Raw genomic sequence first — 21,105 nt, forward strand, 5'->3', positions numbered from 1 at the left:
AAGGGTTCTGGTTTTGAGAGACGAGGGAAGGGTTCTGGTTCTGAGAGACAAGGGTAACGGTTCAGAGTTCTGGTTCTGGACACCATGAGAAGTCAGGGGAAGAACACTGTAAATCAGATTTTCTTACCGGCTGCAATGAGTCCTGCAGGCCCATAACCTCCGTCTGTAGCAGGCACAGCCCGATCACACGGGTCAGGTGGGAGCATTCAGCACCTCCTGAACACAACAGCTGTGCCCTGTGTCCCAGGAGAGGCCGAGAGGCGGGCGAGAGCGACGGGCACACACAGGAGACACACAAAGGACACACAGGCACAGAGATTGTATACAAAGTGCACAGAGATCCATATACACAAAGAAAATCCAGACAAAACCAGACGCCAAATTCACTCAAATTAGGGCTCAAAGTCTATAAACCCTGGGAATGCCCCTGGATGGTGGACAGAACCCCAATCAGAGTATTTCTGCTGTCAGGGTTACAGGGTATCCAACAACAGATCCTGAAAATATTTTTTACAGAAGAAGTAATAAGCAGAGACACAGGATGAGAGAAAAAGAACAAAGGTACAGAATACAGGACAGAGAACAGGAGAGGACATAGATGGCAAAGAAAGTATGGACAGAGATAGAGTAGAGCAGAGATGACAGAGACAGGAGAAGAGGCAGAGATGACAAAGAAAGGAGGGAAGGCAGAGACAGGAGAGGAGGCAGAGGTGACAGACAGGTGAGGAGGCAGAGGTGACAGACAGGAGAGAAGGGGGAGATGACAGAGACAGGAGGGAAGGCAGAGACAGGAGAGGAGGCAGAGATGACAGAGACAGGAATGGAGGCAGAGATGACAGAGACAGGAGAAGAGGCTGAGAGGACAGAGAGAGGAGAAAAGGCAGAGATAACAGAGACAGGAGAGAAAGCAGAGATGACAGACAGGAGAGCAGGCAGAGACACGAGAGGAGGCAGATGAAAAAGAGGAGTCATGGATGGGGGAATACAAATAAATAACGTACAAATAGCATAAACAGGTAGGAAGAAGAAACTAAGACATAAGGTGAGGTGGAGAAGGTTGAGAACACAGAAGATAGGTGGTAGAAAGAACAGAGTGAGGATAGGAAGTAGAGACAGAGAAGGATAAAGAGGACAGAGACAAGAGAAGGAGCAGAGGATGGAGAGGGCAGAGACAAGAGAAGGAGCAGAGGAGGATGAAGTGGGCAGAGACAGGAGAGGGAGCAGAGGAGGATGAAGTGGGCAGAGACAGGAGAGGGAGCAGAGGAGGATGAAGTGGGCAGAGACAGGAGAGGGAGCAGAGGAGGATGAAGTGGGCAGAGACAGGAGAGGGAGCAGAGGAGGATGAAGTGGGCAGAGACAAGAGAAGGAGCAGAGAACAGAGGAGGATAGAAAGGGCAGAGACAGGAAAGGGAGGAGAGGACAGAGGAGGATGAAGAGAGCAGGAACAGGAGAGGGAGCAGAGGACAGAGATAGGATATTTGTCTGGCTTTAGAGGGTCATACATCTGCTATGTAATCCTTTATACATTTGGAGATGATAGTGGTGTTATATGGCAGGTTTGTATGGGTGAATGACAGCAGTGAATGTGGGGGCTGAGTTCTTAGTATTGGGGCCCCTCAATATAAAGTTACTCTTTTTGGAGGTCTCTGTTCTGCAGGACGGTGGAGTGTGGAGGCTGTGCTGTATCTCTGCGGGTCCTCTGCACCCCCTGCTAACAGATGAGTTCTGTGATAGTGGTGAAGGGGATACAATTTCCCAAACTTTAAATAATGCAATAACAGAAAAGGATCCATAAATACGCTTTGTGATTCCTGAGCTGGATTATAACCCACTGCCCGTCTCTAGCAGTCCGTGACTTCCAGGGCAGACAGGGATAATGATTGGCTATGTGATGTCCTCAGAACAATCTAAATATTTTCTGATTGTACATTTTGGAGGGGGAGGATTTATACAAAAACTAATAAAACTTTTATACTTTCACCAGCAGACCGGACACCCTTCATGCAGATCTACCAGCCATATTTCTGATTTCTCTATTTTGTGTTTCTCCCTCTCTCTCTCTCTGAAGTCTCATACAGTCTATATTTCTGATGTCTCTCAGTGGCGAAGGTTCATTTCTCTCTCTGATGCCTCTCAGTGGTCTCCTGTGGCTTCTCTTAACCGTCTCTCTCCCTCTTGCTGCAGTCTCCCCGGTCTCTGCTGCAGTCTCCCCGGTCTCTGTTGTCTCTCTCAGGCTGTGCTGTCTCTCTCTCCGGTCTCTGCTGTCTCTCTGCAGTCTCTATCTCCACATTTGCAGCTAACAAGAGCTGAGATTCATTGTTCAGGCCAATTAGAGGGACTTTGAAGGGACTGGTTGGTAAATATGAGCTGTGAGCTGTGATCAGAATCCTCTGCACTCTCTTTGTGCTGCACATATGCCGTGTCCCCGGAGGAAGGAATAGATTAGCCTTCACATGGCGTCCTGGAGGACAAATTCAACGTGACAACGCGTAGCGATTCACCAAATAACACAGAGTGAAGCCCCCATAATGATCCTCTGCTCCCCCCATGTCCTGATAATTGCCACCCTGGGCCTGTGAGATGCCCCTGTGCCCACCTGAAGCCCGGCTATCAGTGGCTGTCAAAGGAACACTAAATCATTGCTAAAATCCAACATCCCTGAGACAATCCTGCCATAAGGATAACACTCACCATCCAGGACTAATGGTCATCAGACTACAAGAGGGCTTTAGATGTCCCCATCTATTATATGGTAAGGTTTGTTCCTCTTGTACCCCCCCCCCCCCCCCAAAAAAAAAAAAAAACATGAGGGGAGCTCAGCTATAGGTTTTGTATCTAAGTTCAGTTACACTGCAAGATTCTGATCTGGAAAATCTTTGGAATAAAACTTCCTCTTATGTAGAACCTCCAATTCGTCCGCCATTATCATTCTATTTCATCTCTTTTGTACCCCAGGTGTAATTCTTGGTATGTGTTACATACTCCATGCAGTCATATAGTGTATGGATGAGGTGTGTAATGCAGGGTGCCAGGGGCGGCAGGGAAATTAATGATTTGGCATTCCTGTTGGATTCCTGACGTCAGAGGAACGGTCGGGCTCCGTGTGATACAAACCATCGGAAAAGCCCAGAGGCTCCACCAGCTTCCCGAAATAGACTGCGAATCTGGGACAAGCATGGACGATGTGCATGGCTGGACCTGAGGACACTAGAAGGGGAGGAGGGGAGCGCAGACCACCAGAGAGGGAGCAGAGGGTGGCACATCAGGGGGCCATTAATGTAACAACCAATCATAATGCAGCTATCAGGATTCTAGTACTATACCAGGAGGACACCTGATTGGCTGCAGGGATTATTGGGGACCTCCCTATAGATGATCAGCTCAGAGCTGGGGGAAAGGTGATACAAATCATGGACTTTCCCCATAAACCTAAAATTATCAGTACAACATGGGGCCAATTCCAGTTTCATGATGTGCCCAGCACCCTCACACTGGGCCCAAGAGCTTACATGTCATCCACAGGTCCCACTAACACATCACAGTTGCAGGAAATAATATATTACATACAGTGAGGGAAAGAAGTATTTGATCCCCGGCTGATTTGTACGTTTGACCTCTGACAAAGAATTGACCGGTCTATAATTGTAATGGGAGGATTATTGTAGCTGTGAGAGAATAACAACAAAAGAACCCTCAAACACCCCGTGCTGAAATATCAGAGCTTGCTGTGCATTGTAATGAGTGAATAATATTGGATCCCTTATCATCCAGCAAGATTTCCGGCTCCCAGGTGTCTCCCTGTATGCAGGTAAGGAGCGGAGATTAGGAGCACCTTCTGTAAGGGATCCAAGCTTGTTACAGTACCTGTATATAAGACACCTGTCCACAGAAGCAACCAATCAGATTCCAAACTATCCACCATGGCCAAGACCAAAGAGCCGTCCATGGATGTCGGGGATAAGATTGTAGACCTACACAAGGCTGGACCGGGCTACAAGACTATCGCCAAGCAGCTTGGTGAGAAGGTGACAACAGTTGGCGTGATAATTCACAAATGGAAGAAACACAAAATAACTGTCAATCTCCCTCGGTCTGGGGCTCCATGTAAGATCTTCCCTTGTGGAGTTGCAATGATCATGAGAACGGTGAAGAAGCAGCCCAGAACTACACGGGGGGAACTTGTCAATCATCTCAGGGCAGCTGGGACCATAGTCACCAAGAAAACAATTGGTAACACTGCGCCATGAAGGCCTGAAATCTTGCAGAGCCCGCAGGGTCCCCCTGCTCAGGATATCACATGTACGGGCCCGTCTGCAGTTTGCTAATGAACATGTGAATGATCCTGAGGAGAACTGGGTGAAAGTGTTGTGGTCAGATGAGACCAAAATTGAGCTCTTTGGCATCAACTCAACTCGCTGTGTTTGGAGGAGGAATGCTGCCTATGACCCCAAGAACACCATCCCCACCATCAAACATGGAGGGGGACACATTATGCTTTGGGGTGTTTTTCTGCTAAGGGGACAGGACACCTTCACCACATCCAAGGGACAATGGACGGGGCCATGTACTGTCACATCTTGGGTGGGCACCTCCTTCCCTCAGCCAGGGCATTGATAATGGGTCTGTGGATGGGTATTCCAGCATGACAATGACCCAAAACACACGGCCAAGGCAACAAAGGAGCGGCTCAGGAAGAAGCACATGAAGGTCCTGGAGTGGCCCAGCCATAGCCCAGACCTTAATCCCATAGAAAATCTGTGGAGGGAGCTGAAGGTTCGAGTTACCATCAGCCTGGAAACCTTACTGACTTGGAGAGGATCTGTAAAGAGAAGAGACGTGAGATGTGTGCAATCCCGGGGCCAACTACAAGAAACGTCTGACCTCTGTGATTGCCACCAAGTACTAAGGGATCCAATATTATTCACTCATTACAATGCACAGCAAGCTCTGATATTTCAGCACGGGGTGTTTGATGGTTATTTTGTTGTTATTCTGTCACAGCTACAATAATCCTCCCATTACAATTATAGACCGCTCATTTCTGTGTCAGAGGGCAAACATACAAATCAGCCGGGGACCAAATACTTCTTCCCCTCATTGTACAAAACAAGCACATCAAGGACAAGGGGCCCCCATCACATATTGTGTATATGTACTGGGATTCTGCATATGATGGATTCATCTGTTTTCCATATTCACCGCTGTGTGCTGAATCAGTCACTTTGCTCTATAATTCTCCTCTATATAATGCCGATTCTTCCTGCCCCTCTGTGCCCTCAATATGAGTAAATAGGAAATGTCTTGGCCCTCCAGGCAGGGAATATTGTGCACGCTGAGTGGAGGGGGGTTCGGAGAGAGGTGAGCAGGTCACGGCTGTGCTTGGGGGGTTTATTGATAAAACCTCCTCAGCTGAGTCCCCTGTGAGCGGATTATTCTGTCAGCCCCCCTCGGTGGCGATTAGCGTTAAGCCGGGGGAATTTGTCAGATTTGAGGCGAGAGGAGCAGGGACACAATATGCTACCAGTTACATCGCTGACAGCCAGATCAAGCCTGGAAATCCTCCAGATCCCATCAGCCACGGACGTCAGGGATTGGCCAATCCCACCGAGGATTTGCTGGAGGTTCATAAAATATACCAGCAAAGCAAAAGAGAACATTTCCCGCAAAACACAGGAAAAATCGATCAGAAAACTTGTGAAAGATTCACCCGATATCTGACATTCCAGGGGTGAAAGGATCAGCATTTTTTATAACTTTGACAGTACAAAAATGACATTTTTCAAAGAGTTGGTCGGATTTATACATCTATGGGTGGAATAAACAGTCACTGGGTGAATGACACTTTATTTTTATTTCTTACTTGTCGTGTTTTCTAGGATTATTATTTACCCTTTCCTGGGATATAAAAGGAATAATTCTCCTTCCCCAGGGTGAGGGGGCAGATAATTGGGGTCCTTTAGGCTGGCAAGCCTTTGGGGGGGCAGCATGCGGGGTTGAGGCCTCCCCCTATAGGTAGCCCCAGTGATTGCACTTTTACAGGTGTGGGGTGTAAAGGATTTGTGTTCTGTGTCGCCCCCAATGTGACAGAATGTGAAGATTCTGCCCCCTTTACACCCCCCATGGCAATGCCCCCACCCCAATAAATTGACTAATATTCCTAAAAATGGAAAAAAACAAAGTTGGTCTTCCATGGACTTCATTGGGGAAATTCACGCTCAGTAATAGAGAAGTAACAGATCCCTGAAATCTAAACAGACCTTTGTATCCTTCACTTACACAATGGTTTGTAGAGATGATGGCGGACCCCATGTGCAGAGCAGTGATAAATACCACACAGCATGGACCTCCATATCACAGAATGTGGAAGGATCATGGGAATCCAATCAAAACTTCCATCATGACTGTGGCCCCATTATGTACATTCATATCCAACCCCTTCTACATGCCTATACATCCACCACATCCCACCCCCAAATACTACAACCCCCACCATCTCCTATACCTCTGCCACCCCCACCACCCAAATACTATAACCCCCACACTGCACCCAACCCCCACCCCTCCACATCTCACACCCACATATAAAACCCCTCCCCCATCCCCAGTCCTAGATTTTATGTTTATATAATCTGCCCCGGGTACCCCCCCCTCCATATACCCGGAATATCTGTATATTACCCCTATTATTGGATATTGTTGTGTTATAGTTTCTGGAGAGCTGAATGACTGTGTGAGCCCCAAAGTCCCACCCGGTATGTGGCCCTAAGAATGGGCCCCGGACAGCCTGGTATGCAGTCTGGGCTGTAAGGTGACAATGTGATAATTATTACTAATCGTCACGGATCCGGGCAGATTGGGTTTGTGATGCTGCATGAAAATGGCGTTCACACCAATCTACACCCCACAGAACCATTTTACCTCCATATTACCCCCACTGATACCCCATAGAAATCTACAGACAGCCCATTGTGTCCGGGGATGGACGAGCTCACAATGTCCCTATCATAGGCCAAGGACAATTTGGGGGAATACACCCACCGGAATGTTTCTGAGATGGGTAAGGATTGGGGGTGCCAACACAAACACCCCAGTAATTGCCCCCTGATAGATGAACCTCCCCCATCTCTATACAATGGGTTTCCTCCTCGCACTCTCCGTATAATGATCCCCCTCCCCCCCGCAGTGACTGCAGATTTCCATCTCAACCCCATTTAGCCCTCCTGGCCCAGCTGTCACCAGACATTCTGCGGAATTAATTACCCCCAGGGGCTCTTACTGCAGCCATTTACCATCTGTCTGTGTACAGAAACTGTTTTCTCTGGAGCTGATTGATAAAGTTATGAAGAAACTTGTTTAGGATCCCGAACGCTGCGGGGAACCCGGGGTGAACTGTGCAGTATGGCGGCCGGAGCCCACTGTGAACCTTACGATGAACATGGAAGGAAAATTGCCCATCAGACCCCAGCGGAGAGCGCGGCCTCCATGTACAGTCACATATAGATCTCCTAGCAGGATCCACTGAAATCCACAACACACAACAGATCCCATCGTGTCCCGGATTCCATAGCTTGTAGAACCCCCCCTTAGCAGCAATAACAAGTGGTCACTTTTTGGGTGATTTTACCCGTCTCTCTCATATTTGTGGAGGAATTTTGGCCGATTCTTCTTTACATCGTCGCTTCAGCTCATTGAGGTTTGTGGACATTCATCCATGCACAGATCTTTTAAAGTCCTGCAACAGCATTTCGGTCAGATTGAGGTCTGGACTTTGGCTGGGCCATTGCAGCACTATGATTCTTTCCCAGCTATTCTGTTGTAGGTTTGGGATCATTGTCCAGTCACATGACCAGATTTCAGCCAATCTTTAGCTGTCACACAGACGCCCTTCCATTGGTCTCTAGAATACTTTGCTATACAGAGGAGTTCATGGTTAGCTCAATGACTGCAAGGTGCCCGGGTCCTGTGGCTGCAAATCATCACCCCTCCACCACCGTGCTTCACAGTTGGTATGAGGTGTTTGTGCCAATATGATCTTTTTGTTTTCACCAGATGTGGCGCTGTGCATTGTGGACAATCATCTCCACGTTGGTCTCATCTTCCCAGGGGATATTGTTACAGAAGTCTTGTGATTGGTTCAGATCCAGTCTAAGCCGTGCTGCCATGTTTTTTTTTCAGAAAGAATGATTTTCTCCAGATAACTCCCCAAACATTCCATACTTGTTCAGTCTTTCTAATCATGACCTCTAACATGTAACATGCTAATCGAGGCGTGTAGAGATGGAGCTGTTGGGGAGTTTCCCACAATTTCTCTGAGCATTGCACGGTCTGGTCTTGGGATGAATTTGTTGGGATGGTCACTCTTGGGAAGATTGACAACTGTGGTGAATGTTTCCCCCATGTGAATAATCTTTCTCTCTGTAGAATGATGGACTTCAGATTGTTTGGCCTTCTAACTCTTCCCAGATTGATGATTGCTGATATCTTTCCTCCTTGGCATTGTGGTAGCACACACCTGAATGCTGCAGACCAGCGAGCTGCCTATAGAGGGCGCCACACTGACTGACCAATCAATGCATGTGATGGGCAGCACCTGGCTGATACTTACCCTACTCATTCCTATGGGGGGGTTCTGAATTATTCACACCCAGCTTCTCCAATGTTATAAAGAATGACACGGTGTGATTTGTTGTGTATTGGTCATCTGAGGAATTTAACTCATTGTAAGATCCCCAATGATTTTTTATTATATTCTGATACACAAAGCTTTCTTTTTCTCAACTGTAAAACTGTTAACTGTAAAATAAGTAAATGGCAGGATTGAATAGAAAATGATTCACACAACTCTGAAAAACAGGTGAAACATTTCACAGGAAATAGAGAGGAATCAGGGCAAAAATATTATACAGACTGCAATACTGTCATCAAATCCCTGGTCCCAAGGTCACTCCAGCCAATGCCACCGACCAACTACTGGCCAACCTGACCACCCACAGACAGGAGACGGGAAGATTCTTCCATAAACCAATATTATTGGTCACGAGAATACAGAAATGAGGGTGAAGGGGTCGGGGTCCTGTGTCCCGGTGAAGCACTGTTGGGGATTTTGGTGCTGGTGACACGGATCTCCCAGCAGTGAGCTGATTGTTTATCACAGCCATGTTTTTACACAACTGATAAGTGAAGACAAATGGTGCTGATGTCCCGGGTGAATTGATGCAGAAGTGGCGGGATACAGACAGAGATAAGACTCACTCTGGGTGAAATTATTCATCTGATCCAGCGAGTACCTGGAGGCACTGACAGGCGGTGCGGGCTGTGTCTGCTCAGTGCTGCTATGATGGTTGGATTGTGTTAGGAGGACCCAATGTGATAATTTGGAGCCCCAAAGCTGAAATATTTCCTCCCTGACCTCGTAATTCCTAATTATTACACAACCGATCAGTAGGGGTAAATCCTCAGTAACCCTGCAGTGGGGGTCACACTGCTACAATTATTTGGTCTTTTAGTCTTGATGAGCAGCAGATATTGGATGTGTATGAAGTGTCTGAGAACAACGATGATTTTGTAGATGATATAACACGATGTTGTATAAATGCCGCACTAATATATATTATACACAGAAGGGTGATTGGCGTCCGCCCTGGCAGTGAAGGGGTTTGGGCTGTGCAGAAGCTCTGAATTAATGATTAGCTGGGAGAAGATTGCCGGAGATACGGAAAATAAACACATCTGTTGTGTGTGCTGATTGGTGATCCCTTCCGTCCCCCAGCCCGTCCTGGCATAAAGATACAAATGTCTGCTAGTCACCAAAACTGCCAACCCGTGCCATGTCTACTTCAGGGTGACCCCCAAACTCTGCCATACTGTATGCAGTAGGGTGAACCCTTGCCCTGTAAATCTCTTTGCCAACCATTGACCTCCCTCCCCAACATTACCATCCTCTGTGCTGGAAGAAGACCCCCATCCTGCCATCCAGTGCCAAGTCTGTTAAGGAACGGATGAACCTTTACCCTGGCATCTTGTGTTCTATTACATCCAACTTCATCCTGGTATCTCTTGTAATGTCTTCTGACCCCTGCCCACCTCTGTGCCATCTCAGTTCAGGAACAAGACGTGCCCTCTCACCCTGGCATCATTTATGTGATATCAGTGCCAGGACGGTGCCCCCTCACCCTGGCATCATTTATGTGATATCAGTGCCAGGATGGTGACCCTTCACGCTGGCATCATTTATGTTATGTAAGTGCCAGGATGGTGACCCTTCACGCTGGCATCATTCATGTTATGTCAGTGCCAGGACGGTGCCCCCTCACCCTGGCATCATTCATGTTATGTCAGTGCCAGGATGGTGACCCTTCACGCTGGCATCATTCATGTTATGTCAGTGCCAGGACGGTGCCCCCTCACCCATGTGTAGGGCTCTGCCCCCAGCACTACACATTGAAGGATCTCCTTACTACCCAATCATTACATATCCTTTAGAACCCCAACACCAAATCTGCAGCCTGAAAATCCCTGACCCGACTGGCAATAATGGTGCCCGGGGAAGGTAACTGGGTCACACATCTGTACCAGAGTCCAGGGAACAATCATCTCATACAATTGCTCCAATACTGTACAGCAAGCACTACATGGTCTATAGGCAGAGAATGCTGGGACTTGTAGTTCCTCTACTCTAGAAGTCCCACTAGTGAGGACTGTTCCCCATAGGACCCTCTTACCTCCTGGGCCACTAGGCTGGATATTCGGACTGCCCTCCTCACCCGGGTATCCTTCTTCCCTCTGTCCAGGCTGCTGCTCTCTCTCCTCTTCATGGACATGGTGAGATGAGACGGCGGTTCTTCTCTCAGCCCCTCATGGTGGTCTCCCCTGCAGGTTTATGTGCCGGCTGGTGCTGGGTTACTGTGAATCGGGCATCATGTTGTGGTGAGGTAGTCGGGATTCCCGTAGGCTGCGCCTGTCACATCCAGCGATGGGTACGTCCCCATGAAAGCAGAGTGTGCAGATCAGGCTGTGACGGATAATTCCAATCAGGGGACAGGCGGCAGCTGTGACATCTCGTTATCCCATGGCTTCCTCATGCTGCATTTATTGCAGCTGCAGCCTCTCACCTGCTCCGTTCTATCACCCAGTGAGCAGCGCTGCGCTCTCTCCTCCTCACCTACCCCCCCCCCCCTCACCTTCCCCCCACCGCAACTGCCTGCCGGGCGAGCAAACGCTAAGGGGACACACTGACCCACAAACTGACACACTGACAGTGCAATCTGGGGGGTTTGTGCTCACGCTGATCTACAAAGCTCACAATCAATATTCTACCCTTTCCCTGGGAATTTTCCGTTACATTTACCGTACAGCAGTAAAGTTTCTGCTTCTATATCCGGGATATTATAATAATATTTGGGGGAACCCTGAGATCCCCCAAATCAGGAACACATTTCGGATGTTTTATTCACCGATGATTTCCTCCACCCTGGCCAGATCCCCCCTATATAGTTATGGAGGGACCCCGGGGGTGCACAGCCATCATCTGTCCCTCACATTACAAGATTTGTAACTTTTCATTTTCTAGGCAAACTTTTATAAACAGGAAAAAGTCGGTGAAATTTAACGCATTTTTCTGCCAATCTCCATCAGACCCTCAGCACTTCCAGGCACAGACAATTTTAAGGGAAAAAACTGGAGAACTTCACCGGGGCCCCCCATTAAACAAATGGCAGGGGCCAGGGAGCCGGGGTGCTGCGTATTTAGGGCCCTCACTTCCTATTTGCCCTCATTTTGTCTAAATCCATCCCTTATAAGGCCCAAAGAGAACCTGTCTATAGACATCATCACTATTCCGGTCTCTGGGAATCTCTCGTCTATGGAATCTGCAATTACTGGAAAGAATCGGCTCTCAGAGGGGCAATAAGTCAGAAAGGTTCAATAAGCTGTCCAATCACCTCTGTTCCCGCTGCATTCACTTCCTCCCCTCTGTGATTCACATTCACCCAAAGACTGGGAGCTCCAACCAGGGGAGGTCAGCTTGCCAATATATACCCCACTGACCCCGGGTGTCTATTTGGCCTTATTGGAATATATTCAGAGCTGCACAGTATATGGATAGCAGATTTGCCCCCACACACAGGCAGATCCAGGGGCAATGACCCTCCCTCCAATCACAGACAGCACTGGGATATAAATCTGGGAAAATGGCAACAGAAGTTGTTCTGTATGATGGACAAATGTTCTGGATGCTCCACAGAAATATAAATGATAAAGTTTCTGTTTCTCTTTTCCTTATTAAGTCACCATAATATTTTATGTTTTATATAAATAGATTTATTCACCACTTGAGGATGATAAAGAGAAAATTCCATGTTGTAAATCCGTTCTCCCCATAACTCGGGGGTAATGCAGCAATTTGGGGGTCATTGTAAGATATAAATATACCTGAGGAGCGCAGAGCCGGGCTTATGATGTGTGGAAAGATTAAGGCAGATAAATCCCCCGGGCCAGATGGTTCCATCCTCGGGTGTGAAGGGAATTAAGTTGAGTAATCAATAACCCGATGTACACGATGTGTTGTTGGTGCACAGACGGCACAGAGGTTGTTATTTATGATCAGGAAGCAGATCACTGGGAATTCACAGAAATATAATGGGGAGGTCATCTATAACGTGATCACATTCTATGATGGGACTGGATAGGGTTGGGATGGATTTCTCTAGTTCTCCTAATAATATACAGAAGCTGAAGATGGCGACAATGTCACTACATCGGGGAATGATCCCGACACAAAGCAGAATTCCCGGGATCCGAAGCAGAAATAGAAACAACATTACATCCAACACAAAACAATGGAAAGTTATTCATGATCAACCAGAGCCAAATCACAAGAGGATGCTGGGAAAATAATGGATGGAATTTACCGGGTATGTACCCCGAACAGGGAACCAGCACCCTACAGTACTGGGGGTACACATAGCAACCCCAAACTTCTAATACAGGATCTGCAGGTAACGTTTCCAACGTTTGGCATCAAAGCAAACCTACAATCAGCAACCTGCATGGGAGGGGAGCCTGAAAAACCTGCATGGGAGGGGAGCCCGTCCTGGGGACTGATGAATCCAACGTGAGGCCGTGCGTCAGATAGTTCAAACAGAAATGGATATTTCACACAATAATAACCTGAAGGATCTTCCAGGGAATATTCCGAAAAGAGATGAGAGGGGTATGGACTAGTCAAAGCCTAGATTTGTATCCCTCTTTGTATTGGGGAGTTTATGAAGCGGGAAGTCTGTGGTAGGAAGATTGATAATGTCAATACTTCACCGTCCACCATTACATCTATTCATCATTTTTATCAAATTTATCTTTGCAGGCCGGAAGCTCTGCTTATTGAGAAGATTCATCCTCTGCCAGACTCTCTGAAAACACAAAATGCCCTCTGAATGGTAACGGTGAAAAGTAAGAAGAGATCTGAGTGCTTTCCATAGACATGACCGCCATTATACTACAAAGCACCATTATTTCTGGTTGCACCCACAGGGGCCACATATAAGACATTTATCCATACATGGGTCAGTCCCACCTATATGACCCCCACAGGTTTCGGATCTTTGGATCTCCCACTATAAAATCCTGATAATGAGAATCATTCATTCTAGTTATTCATGTTCTGGTTTATGTGTGACAAAGCTTGCAGCTAATTAGCTTCCATGACGGGGAATACCCAGCGACACCCCTCTCTACATACAATATTTACATGTGCAAAACACTGTATGCCGCCATATGCAAGAGCCACAAGAGATGCCACGTCAAGTGAAAGAAAGATGAATGAGTGCAGGGAGAGAGGCGAGGCGGAGTTGTCACCACTCGTTACATCTGGCTCATTAATTAAATGGGGATGTGGATCACATGGCGGGGTTGCTGTGTCCTTGCTAGTAATGATCCCGACCATCCGTCATGTCAGGGCCGACGGAGGACAAACAATACACAGCGCTGTCCCTGCTTAGTGCCAGGAAGATTATTACTCATTATACTGAACACATTATCCAGATGAGGTCCAACCTACAGACCCATCCTACTGCTCCCATCAAACCAAACTCTACTGACTACTGAGCAATGTCCATCCTCCGGACTATCTACCAGCCCTCCCACCAAACCAATCCAAACACTTTTTGAGGTGATATCCATCTCCCAACCTCCTCTTCTTCAGACTGAACTTGGCGATATTCAAACTGCAGACTATCTCACAACCTAAGACCGTCACGTCCCCTCCGGTCACACCAAACTCTTAATAATTATTAGTGGATATCCAACATCCAGTCCATTTTCCAACCTTCTCCTATCATCACACTGAACTCTAATGTAAATTCTGGTATAGTCCAAACTTCCAACTGATTATCAGCCCTTTTTGGGGTATGACCAATGTCCAGGTGAAGTCCAGGGTAATATTCAATGCTGTGGCCATAAATTGGGTGAAGGACAAGCATTGGGGAACCGTGGAGATAAATGGAGATAATGCATTATTCCAACCCAAAGTCTCAATCCCCGGATACTGCAAAGGTCCACAAGCCAGAAATCCATCCAACCATCATTCTCTGGGAAGCGCCTGTCGGATCTTATCCGTATTTATTCTGGGTCGGTTTATTTGTGGAGTTTATTCAACTCTCTCTGAGTAATTAGCAGATAACAGATATCTGAGGACGGAGGAATTCTAAACAAGTAAGAAATAGATTCCTGGACCCAGTACAACATCACAACACAACGAACCTCTGGGAAAGTGTTACACATTATATATACGGATATAATATATATAGCACAGCCGGGCCATATGAATATATAAAGTGAGGAATGTTGGCTGCCCTATACTCTTCCCTGATTCTGAATGATAAACTTTCCAGATTTTTCTTCATCCAGTTCTTCCAGATTTTCTATACCTTCCCCACATTTATTATTTGCTGTACAGACCTATCCATAAGGTATAATATCTCCAATAATTGGTATATGTTATAGGATCCCATCTCTCATTATTCCAATTACTGTCAACATCCCCAAGAGACTGTTAGGAAGCATAGAATAGGTAGCAAAGTGGAACTTTATTAACAGTTATTTTCTCATAAACATTTCAATATTTTATTATAATCTAAGTCTACAGTGATACCAGGATGACATATTGCATGTGCTGAAACTGTCCTTATCCAGCGCGTTTAGTAGACAATGCCCACTTCCTCAGGGATATGGCTCAATATAATGCATCGGCACAACAATAAAAGGATTTATCTAATCACCTATTGCCGAGTGCAAGAGGAGGGATGGGCCGAGCCCCCAACAGGGACCAGGAGAATCCAAGGGCTCCCCACTAGTTTAGTACTAAATATAAAGTTACAAAAGAAGAGCTCCACCATAATTCATATTATTAATACAAACTCTCTCCATCACACAAAGGTCATCAGCCACAAAGTCAGGGGACTCAGAAAAGCGCTGATTTCCAATATTCCGGATGGTCGTGGGCACCGGCAGCGTGGTGTGCTGTGATTTCAGTACATGCAATATGCCATCTTGGTATCACTGTTTATAAGGAAAAGGAAACTTTTATTGATATGTTTTAAAGAAGTAGATTATAATAAAATAAATTTTTATGAAAATATAACTGTTGTTAAAGTCGCACTTTGCTACCTATGCCTCCTAACAGTCTCTAATACCTCCAATAACACACGAGGATCACCTTACCATCCTAATGCCACCACTATGAGCTGCAAGTTTTGTCTGTACATTAAATATAAATATAGGTTGGGTTCTTCTCAGGACCTATGGCCCTATACATAGAGGTGAGAGAGACGGATGATCCCCCGGAGGGTACTTACCCCCATGATTCTCTGCCCCAGTGCAGCGCACAGCAGGTTCTGTAACCTCCGGGCTGTGACTTCTTGGCCTCTGATCCTCATTGAATCAGACCCGATGAGAGATTCTGCACTGTCCGGACAACAAATGTGCCCAGCACCAGCTCATGTAACCGGACCCAGTCCCAGTAATGTAGGAAAACAGAAAGTGCAATGCCTAATAAGGAAGAGTCAGATGCGTCTCATAGTCGCCTTTCTATAAAAAGATTAAAATAACACTTTCCGGGGAAAAAAAATTCCAAATTCCCAGAGCTGGGTCTGTGTATGCGCTGTGACACTGAGATGTTACTGACAGCTGTGCACACTCCGTGTTATTGCACTGTATACGAATATTCACAAGGGAGATCATATATCAGTCACTGTCCGGGTCACACACGGGGCACTCACCTGTCCCACACAGGGCCTCTCACCTGTCCCACACAGGGCACTCACCTGTCCCACACGGGGGACTCACCTGTCCCACACGGGGCACTCACCTGTCCCACACGGGGGACTCACCTGTCCCACACAGGGCCTCTCACCTGTCCCACACAGGGCCTCTCACCTGTCCCACACGGGGGACTCACACACAGGGCCTCTCACCTGTCCCACACAGGGCCTCTCACCTGTCCCACACGGGGGACTCACCTGTCCCACACAGGGCCTCTCACCTGTCCCACACGGGGCCTCTCACCTGTCCCACACGGGCCTCTCACCTGTCCCACACAAGGCCTCTCACCTGTCCCACACGGAGCACTCACCTGTCCCACACAGGGCGTCTCACCTGTCCGACATGAGCCCATTGCCTGTTCAACACAGGCCCCTCACCTGTCCGACACTGGGCGCCTTAGCTGTCCGACACAAGGCCCCTCACCTGTCCGACATGGGCCTCTTACCTGTCCGACACGGGCCCCTTCACCTGTCCGACACAGGCCCCTTCCCCTGTTCAACACGAGCCCATCACCTGTTCAACACGGGCCCCTCACCTGTCCGACACTGGGCGCCTCACCTGTCCAACACTGGGCGCTTTAACTGTCTTGACGCAGATCCCCCACCTGTCCAACATGGTCCCTTACTTGTCCAACATGGCCCCTTCTATTCAACATTGACCTCTGACTTATCAGACACTGGTCTTTTACCTGTCCAACATGGGCCCCCGCGCTCTCCCCCCCCTCCAACAGTGGCCCTTCACCTATCTGACACTGGCCCCTCATGTACCGGACAATGGCCCCTTACCTGTGCAATACTGACTCTTCACCTGTTAGACACTGGTTACTCCCCGTCCGACACTGGCCCCTCACCTATCAGGCACTGGTCCCTCTGCACAGAGGAGCTGACACTCTAATATCACAACCACATTTGGGCTCTGTACACAGATTTAGGACACTCTGATCCTGAAGTTATTAGGAAGTTGATAATAAGAGATCAGCACAATATGAAGTTATTTTGTGATCTTTAATGAAGAAGTAAAATCATTAATTAGAGCAGAATATTGCCTGATTCTTACTGGGGACACAGAGCCCCCCCATATCCCCAGACACCCACATTTATCATACACACCCCAGATGGCTCTCCAGGGGCCCTCAGTGTGCTGTGTCAGCATCTCCCATCCACCTGGAGTTTCGCACTGCCATTTATAACCAGCCAGGTGAGGGATCCCTTGGGAAAAATAGGCACCAATCTGGGTCACATATGATTGCCCGGGAGGGGGGCATCACTGAAAGTTGTTCCCCCAGACCTCCTGAAGCCCCTGCCCCTGCCTGCTGCAGTGCTGACCAAATGTCAATGGCTTCGATGAGTCGATCTCTATGCCATGTTTGTGTGATGTGTACAGGAGGGGTGTTTATAAAACTCAGGGAAGGGGCAATTCCTAATCCTTACTAAACACTCCCAAACTGAACCCAGGGGCCCGTTGCCAGGTAAAAAATGGCCCCGAACATTACAGATGGCTGCAAATCAAAGTTTTAATAAATGTATTTCTTTATTTTATTTATTTCTTATTATCTTATTATTGTGTCTGGCCCAGGCGACACTGCAGAGACACGATGTCCCTAAGAGCTGACACTCATCCATCTCTGTGACCGCACGAGGAACAAGGTCTCCTTCAAGACACATCCACCTACTGCCCCCCCAAGCTGCCCCTCCTGGACACATCTGTCCTCTGACCCCACAATCTGCCCCTCCTGGACACATCTGTCCTCTGACCCCACAATCTGCCCCTCCTGGACACCAATCTGCCCCTCCTGGACACATCTGTCCTCTGACCCCACAATCTGCCCCTCCTGGACACATCCACCTACTGACCCCACAATCTGCCCTTCCAGGACACATCCACCTACTGACCCCACAATCTGCCCCTCCAGGGGTCTTTTACTTTCTTCTGGGGTTCTCAATAGACTGCCCCAATAAATGGGCCCTATTTTTGGCCCTCATTTTGCTCCATACAATCTCTTTTCTTCCACATTTCCATCCAACATGGCGGTGTCCAATGAAGGACCAATGAAATATCTATAAGCTGTAGGTGGATCTACAGATAATAATAGGGAGATTCAAGCTGCTGGTTTATGGCGGATCCGGTAAGAGATCCTCTCATATCTCGGTGGGTGAATAAGACAACAGATCCGATATTATATGAAATGATAAATGTTTCAGAAAACAACAAATGGTCAGAAGCTCCGCTGACTGGAGAAGCTTCAATTTTTTAGGTTTTGATAACATTGGATCTGGTGCTCACCCACTCCAATCAGAAAACAGCGGGACAACGTCCAATCAGAGGAGGACGTGCAGCGCTCCCGTTACAGGTCTCCAGAGAGAAGCAAGAATGGAATCTGATGAGATCTGAATCAATAATCGCCATGAATGATTGGCAGAGATCTTCCTAACACGGAGAATCGGCTGCCGCGAATATTCCGCTTCCGTTATAACAAACCCTCAAATCTCTGACAACAGAAGGAAGGCAGATTATTCATTTATACACCGCGCCATTATTCACTCCCACAAATCCGCTCCCAACTCACAGAATTCATCTTCAGGGAGCCTTGAACCTCTCGGACATCTCAGAGAGAAAGCCGCAGATCACCTTCATCCAAATCATTTCCTGGCTGATCCTCCGATGGCTGCTCATAAATCTTTCTGCTTCCTATACTTCTCAGATTTCCACCTCATATCCATTTATCAAACCAAACATTCTAAATACATTGAAACAAAACACATGAAGTGCTGCTGGCATTATACATGGAATGAAGATCCAAAGTTTATGCTGCACATACACAAGACAACCAATCAGATGGCAGCGTCAGGTCCCAAAACCAATGGATACTTTTCCCACCATTATTTCTTCTATGTCTATGTGTCATCCACAGCTAGCAAACCTACAACGATGGCAAGAAGTTATCAATATGTAGAACAAGGAGCCATGAAATGATGACGGCTGACCACACAAAGAGTAAAAATCAACCATATTATCCAACATGGCGACCATCATCACCAATGATCTACCCCGGCCCCTTTTAGCTGGGCACACCACCTGTGTGAGAATTTGGGTCACAATAGAGGGGCTGCCACCCACCCACAGATTCTTCACACCCGCTTTCTGGCCTGAACACCGATGACTAAACTCTAAATGAGAAGCTTCCATGTAATATTCATGAATTACCATTGTCCAACACAGATGTCACCCGGCTCTGTGCAAATCCCATTTATCCAACCAGGAAAAAGATATAAATTCTGTCCAATCAGCATTATTTAACCAAGAAACCAACAGCTTCCATACAATCAGCTTGCTGGGACAACCAATAGAAGGTCTCAGTACTGATATAACAATCGCATTGTGTTATCACAGGAAGGAAGAGATCTCTACAAAGCCAGGCTGACATTGGATCCGGTGTCCCCATAAGAAGAGCGGGGACTGACTCTGACTTTGGTGAGTTGTCACCTCTGGAGATTCTATTTGTGACAACGCTTTGACTCCCATTGTTCATATAAAACGTACAACAATCTGACAACACATTGTCATCCATACCTGGGTGACCTTCTCCGTGACATTGTGTGTTCGGTCCTTCAGCTTGCTGGGAGCTATGATCTCCTTTTCACTGGAAGGTGAGGTGAGGAAGGAATCTCCCTTAAAGTCCACAAAGTTCAGAGTGATCTGCGGGATCTTGCTGATTGTTCTGTATTTCATGAGATCCGAATCTGATGTGGAGTTTAGAAGATTCACTCGAACGTTGTTCATGGCACCTACACAAAGAAATACAAATAACATTATTCACCCAACACAATCACATCTCAAAGTCTGCTTGCGGTCCCCACCATGGACTGACATGATCACTGGACCAATCCCAGAGATTCCCATCCTCTGGATCCCTTCAATGGAAAGCTAACCAATCAGAGCAGCTATACCAGTGAGCAGGCAGCCATCACTGTGCACAAATTGTAACTGCCAATAATCCTAACACAGGGCTGGGAAGGATGGTGGATGAAAACCTCCATTATACTGGGGCAGCACTCCGGCCTTTGGAGCGCTGGGTCCCAGGTTGGAATCTCGGCCAGGACACTATCTGCATGGAGTTTGCAGGTTCTCCCTGTGTCTGTGTGGGTTTCCTCCGGGTACTCCGGTTTCCTCTCACATCCCAAAAACATGCAGTTAGGTTAATTGGCTTCCTCCCTAAATTGTCCTTAGACTGTATTTATGACATATGGCTATGGTAGGGACATTAGATTGTGAGCTCCTCTGAGGGACAGCTAGTCACATGACTGGGGGCTTTGTACAGCACTGCGTAATATGTCAGCGCTATATAAATACTGTGTAATAATAAGGAAGAGTAAAAATTTTACTGATTTTCTTCCATTAGGAGGTGAGCCAAACCCAGAACTGGTTTCCCCATTGGATGATTTCCCCTCAATTCCTTTTCTGGTCACAATTCAAAAAGTTGGATTTCCTCTCACTTTCTGCCCAATCAATGAGGGAGAATCTCCCATAACATAGAAAGTAATGAAAACCTGACAGGTCAAAACCTTTTCCACTCCACCTGAAATAAACAGCAAGTTTGCCTTGGATAAACTTTTTAAAAAAATTATAAAATCAGCCAGAGAAAGAGGAAACTATTCATATACAAAACCATGAGCTCAGCTGACCGACACAGGGGACCTCCATATGGACTGGGCACAGAATTTGCCCATATTGGGCCGGCTAGGAATTTACATGCCATGGCTCTGTGTATTTCACCATATCAGGTCTGTGTGT

General features: G+C 47.2%; 1 protein-coding gene across 3 annotated transcripts in view; it reads right to left on the reverse strand.

Annotated features, from left to right (window-relative positions):
* Window positions 1–21,105, reverse strand: part of KCNH2 (potassium voltage-gated channel subfamily H member 2) — a 72,347-nt gene that overhangs the window by 20,273 nt on the left and 30,969 nt on the right. For all 3 annotated transcript variants that reach the window (XM_072413076.1, XM_072413077.1, XM_072413078.1), the window contains exon 5: window positions 19,885–20,099. In XM_072413076.1, coding sequence (XP_072269177.1) covers window positions 19,885–20,099 — 215 coding nt within the window. The remainder of the gene's footprint in view (window positions 1–19,884; window positions 20,100–21,105) is intronic.

This window comes from Pyxicephalus adspersus, chromosome 5, assembly GCF_032062135.1.
Source record: "Pyxicephalus adspersus chromosome 5, UCB_Pads_2.0, whole genome shotgun sequence".
NCBI classification, from domain to species: domain Eukaryota; kingdom Metazoa; phylum Chordata; class Amphibia; order Anura; family Pyxicephalidae; genus Pyxicephalus; species Pyxicephalus adspersus.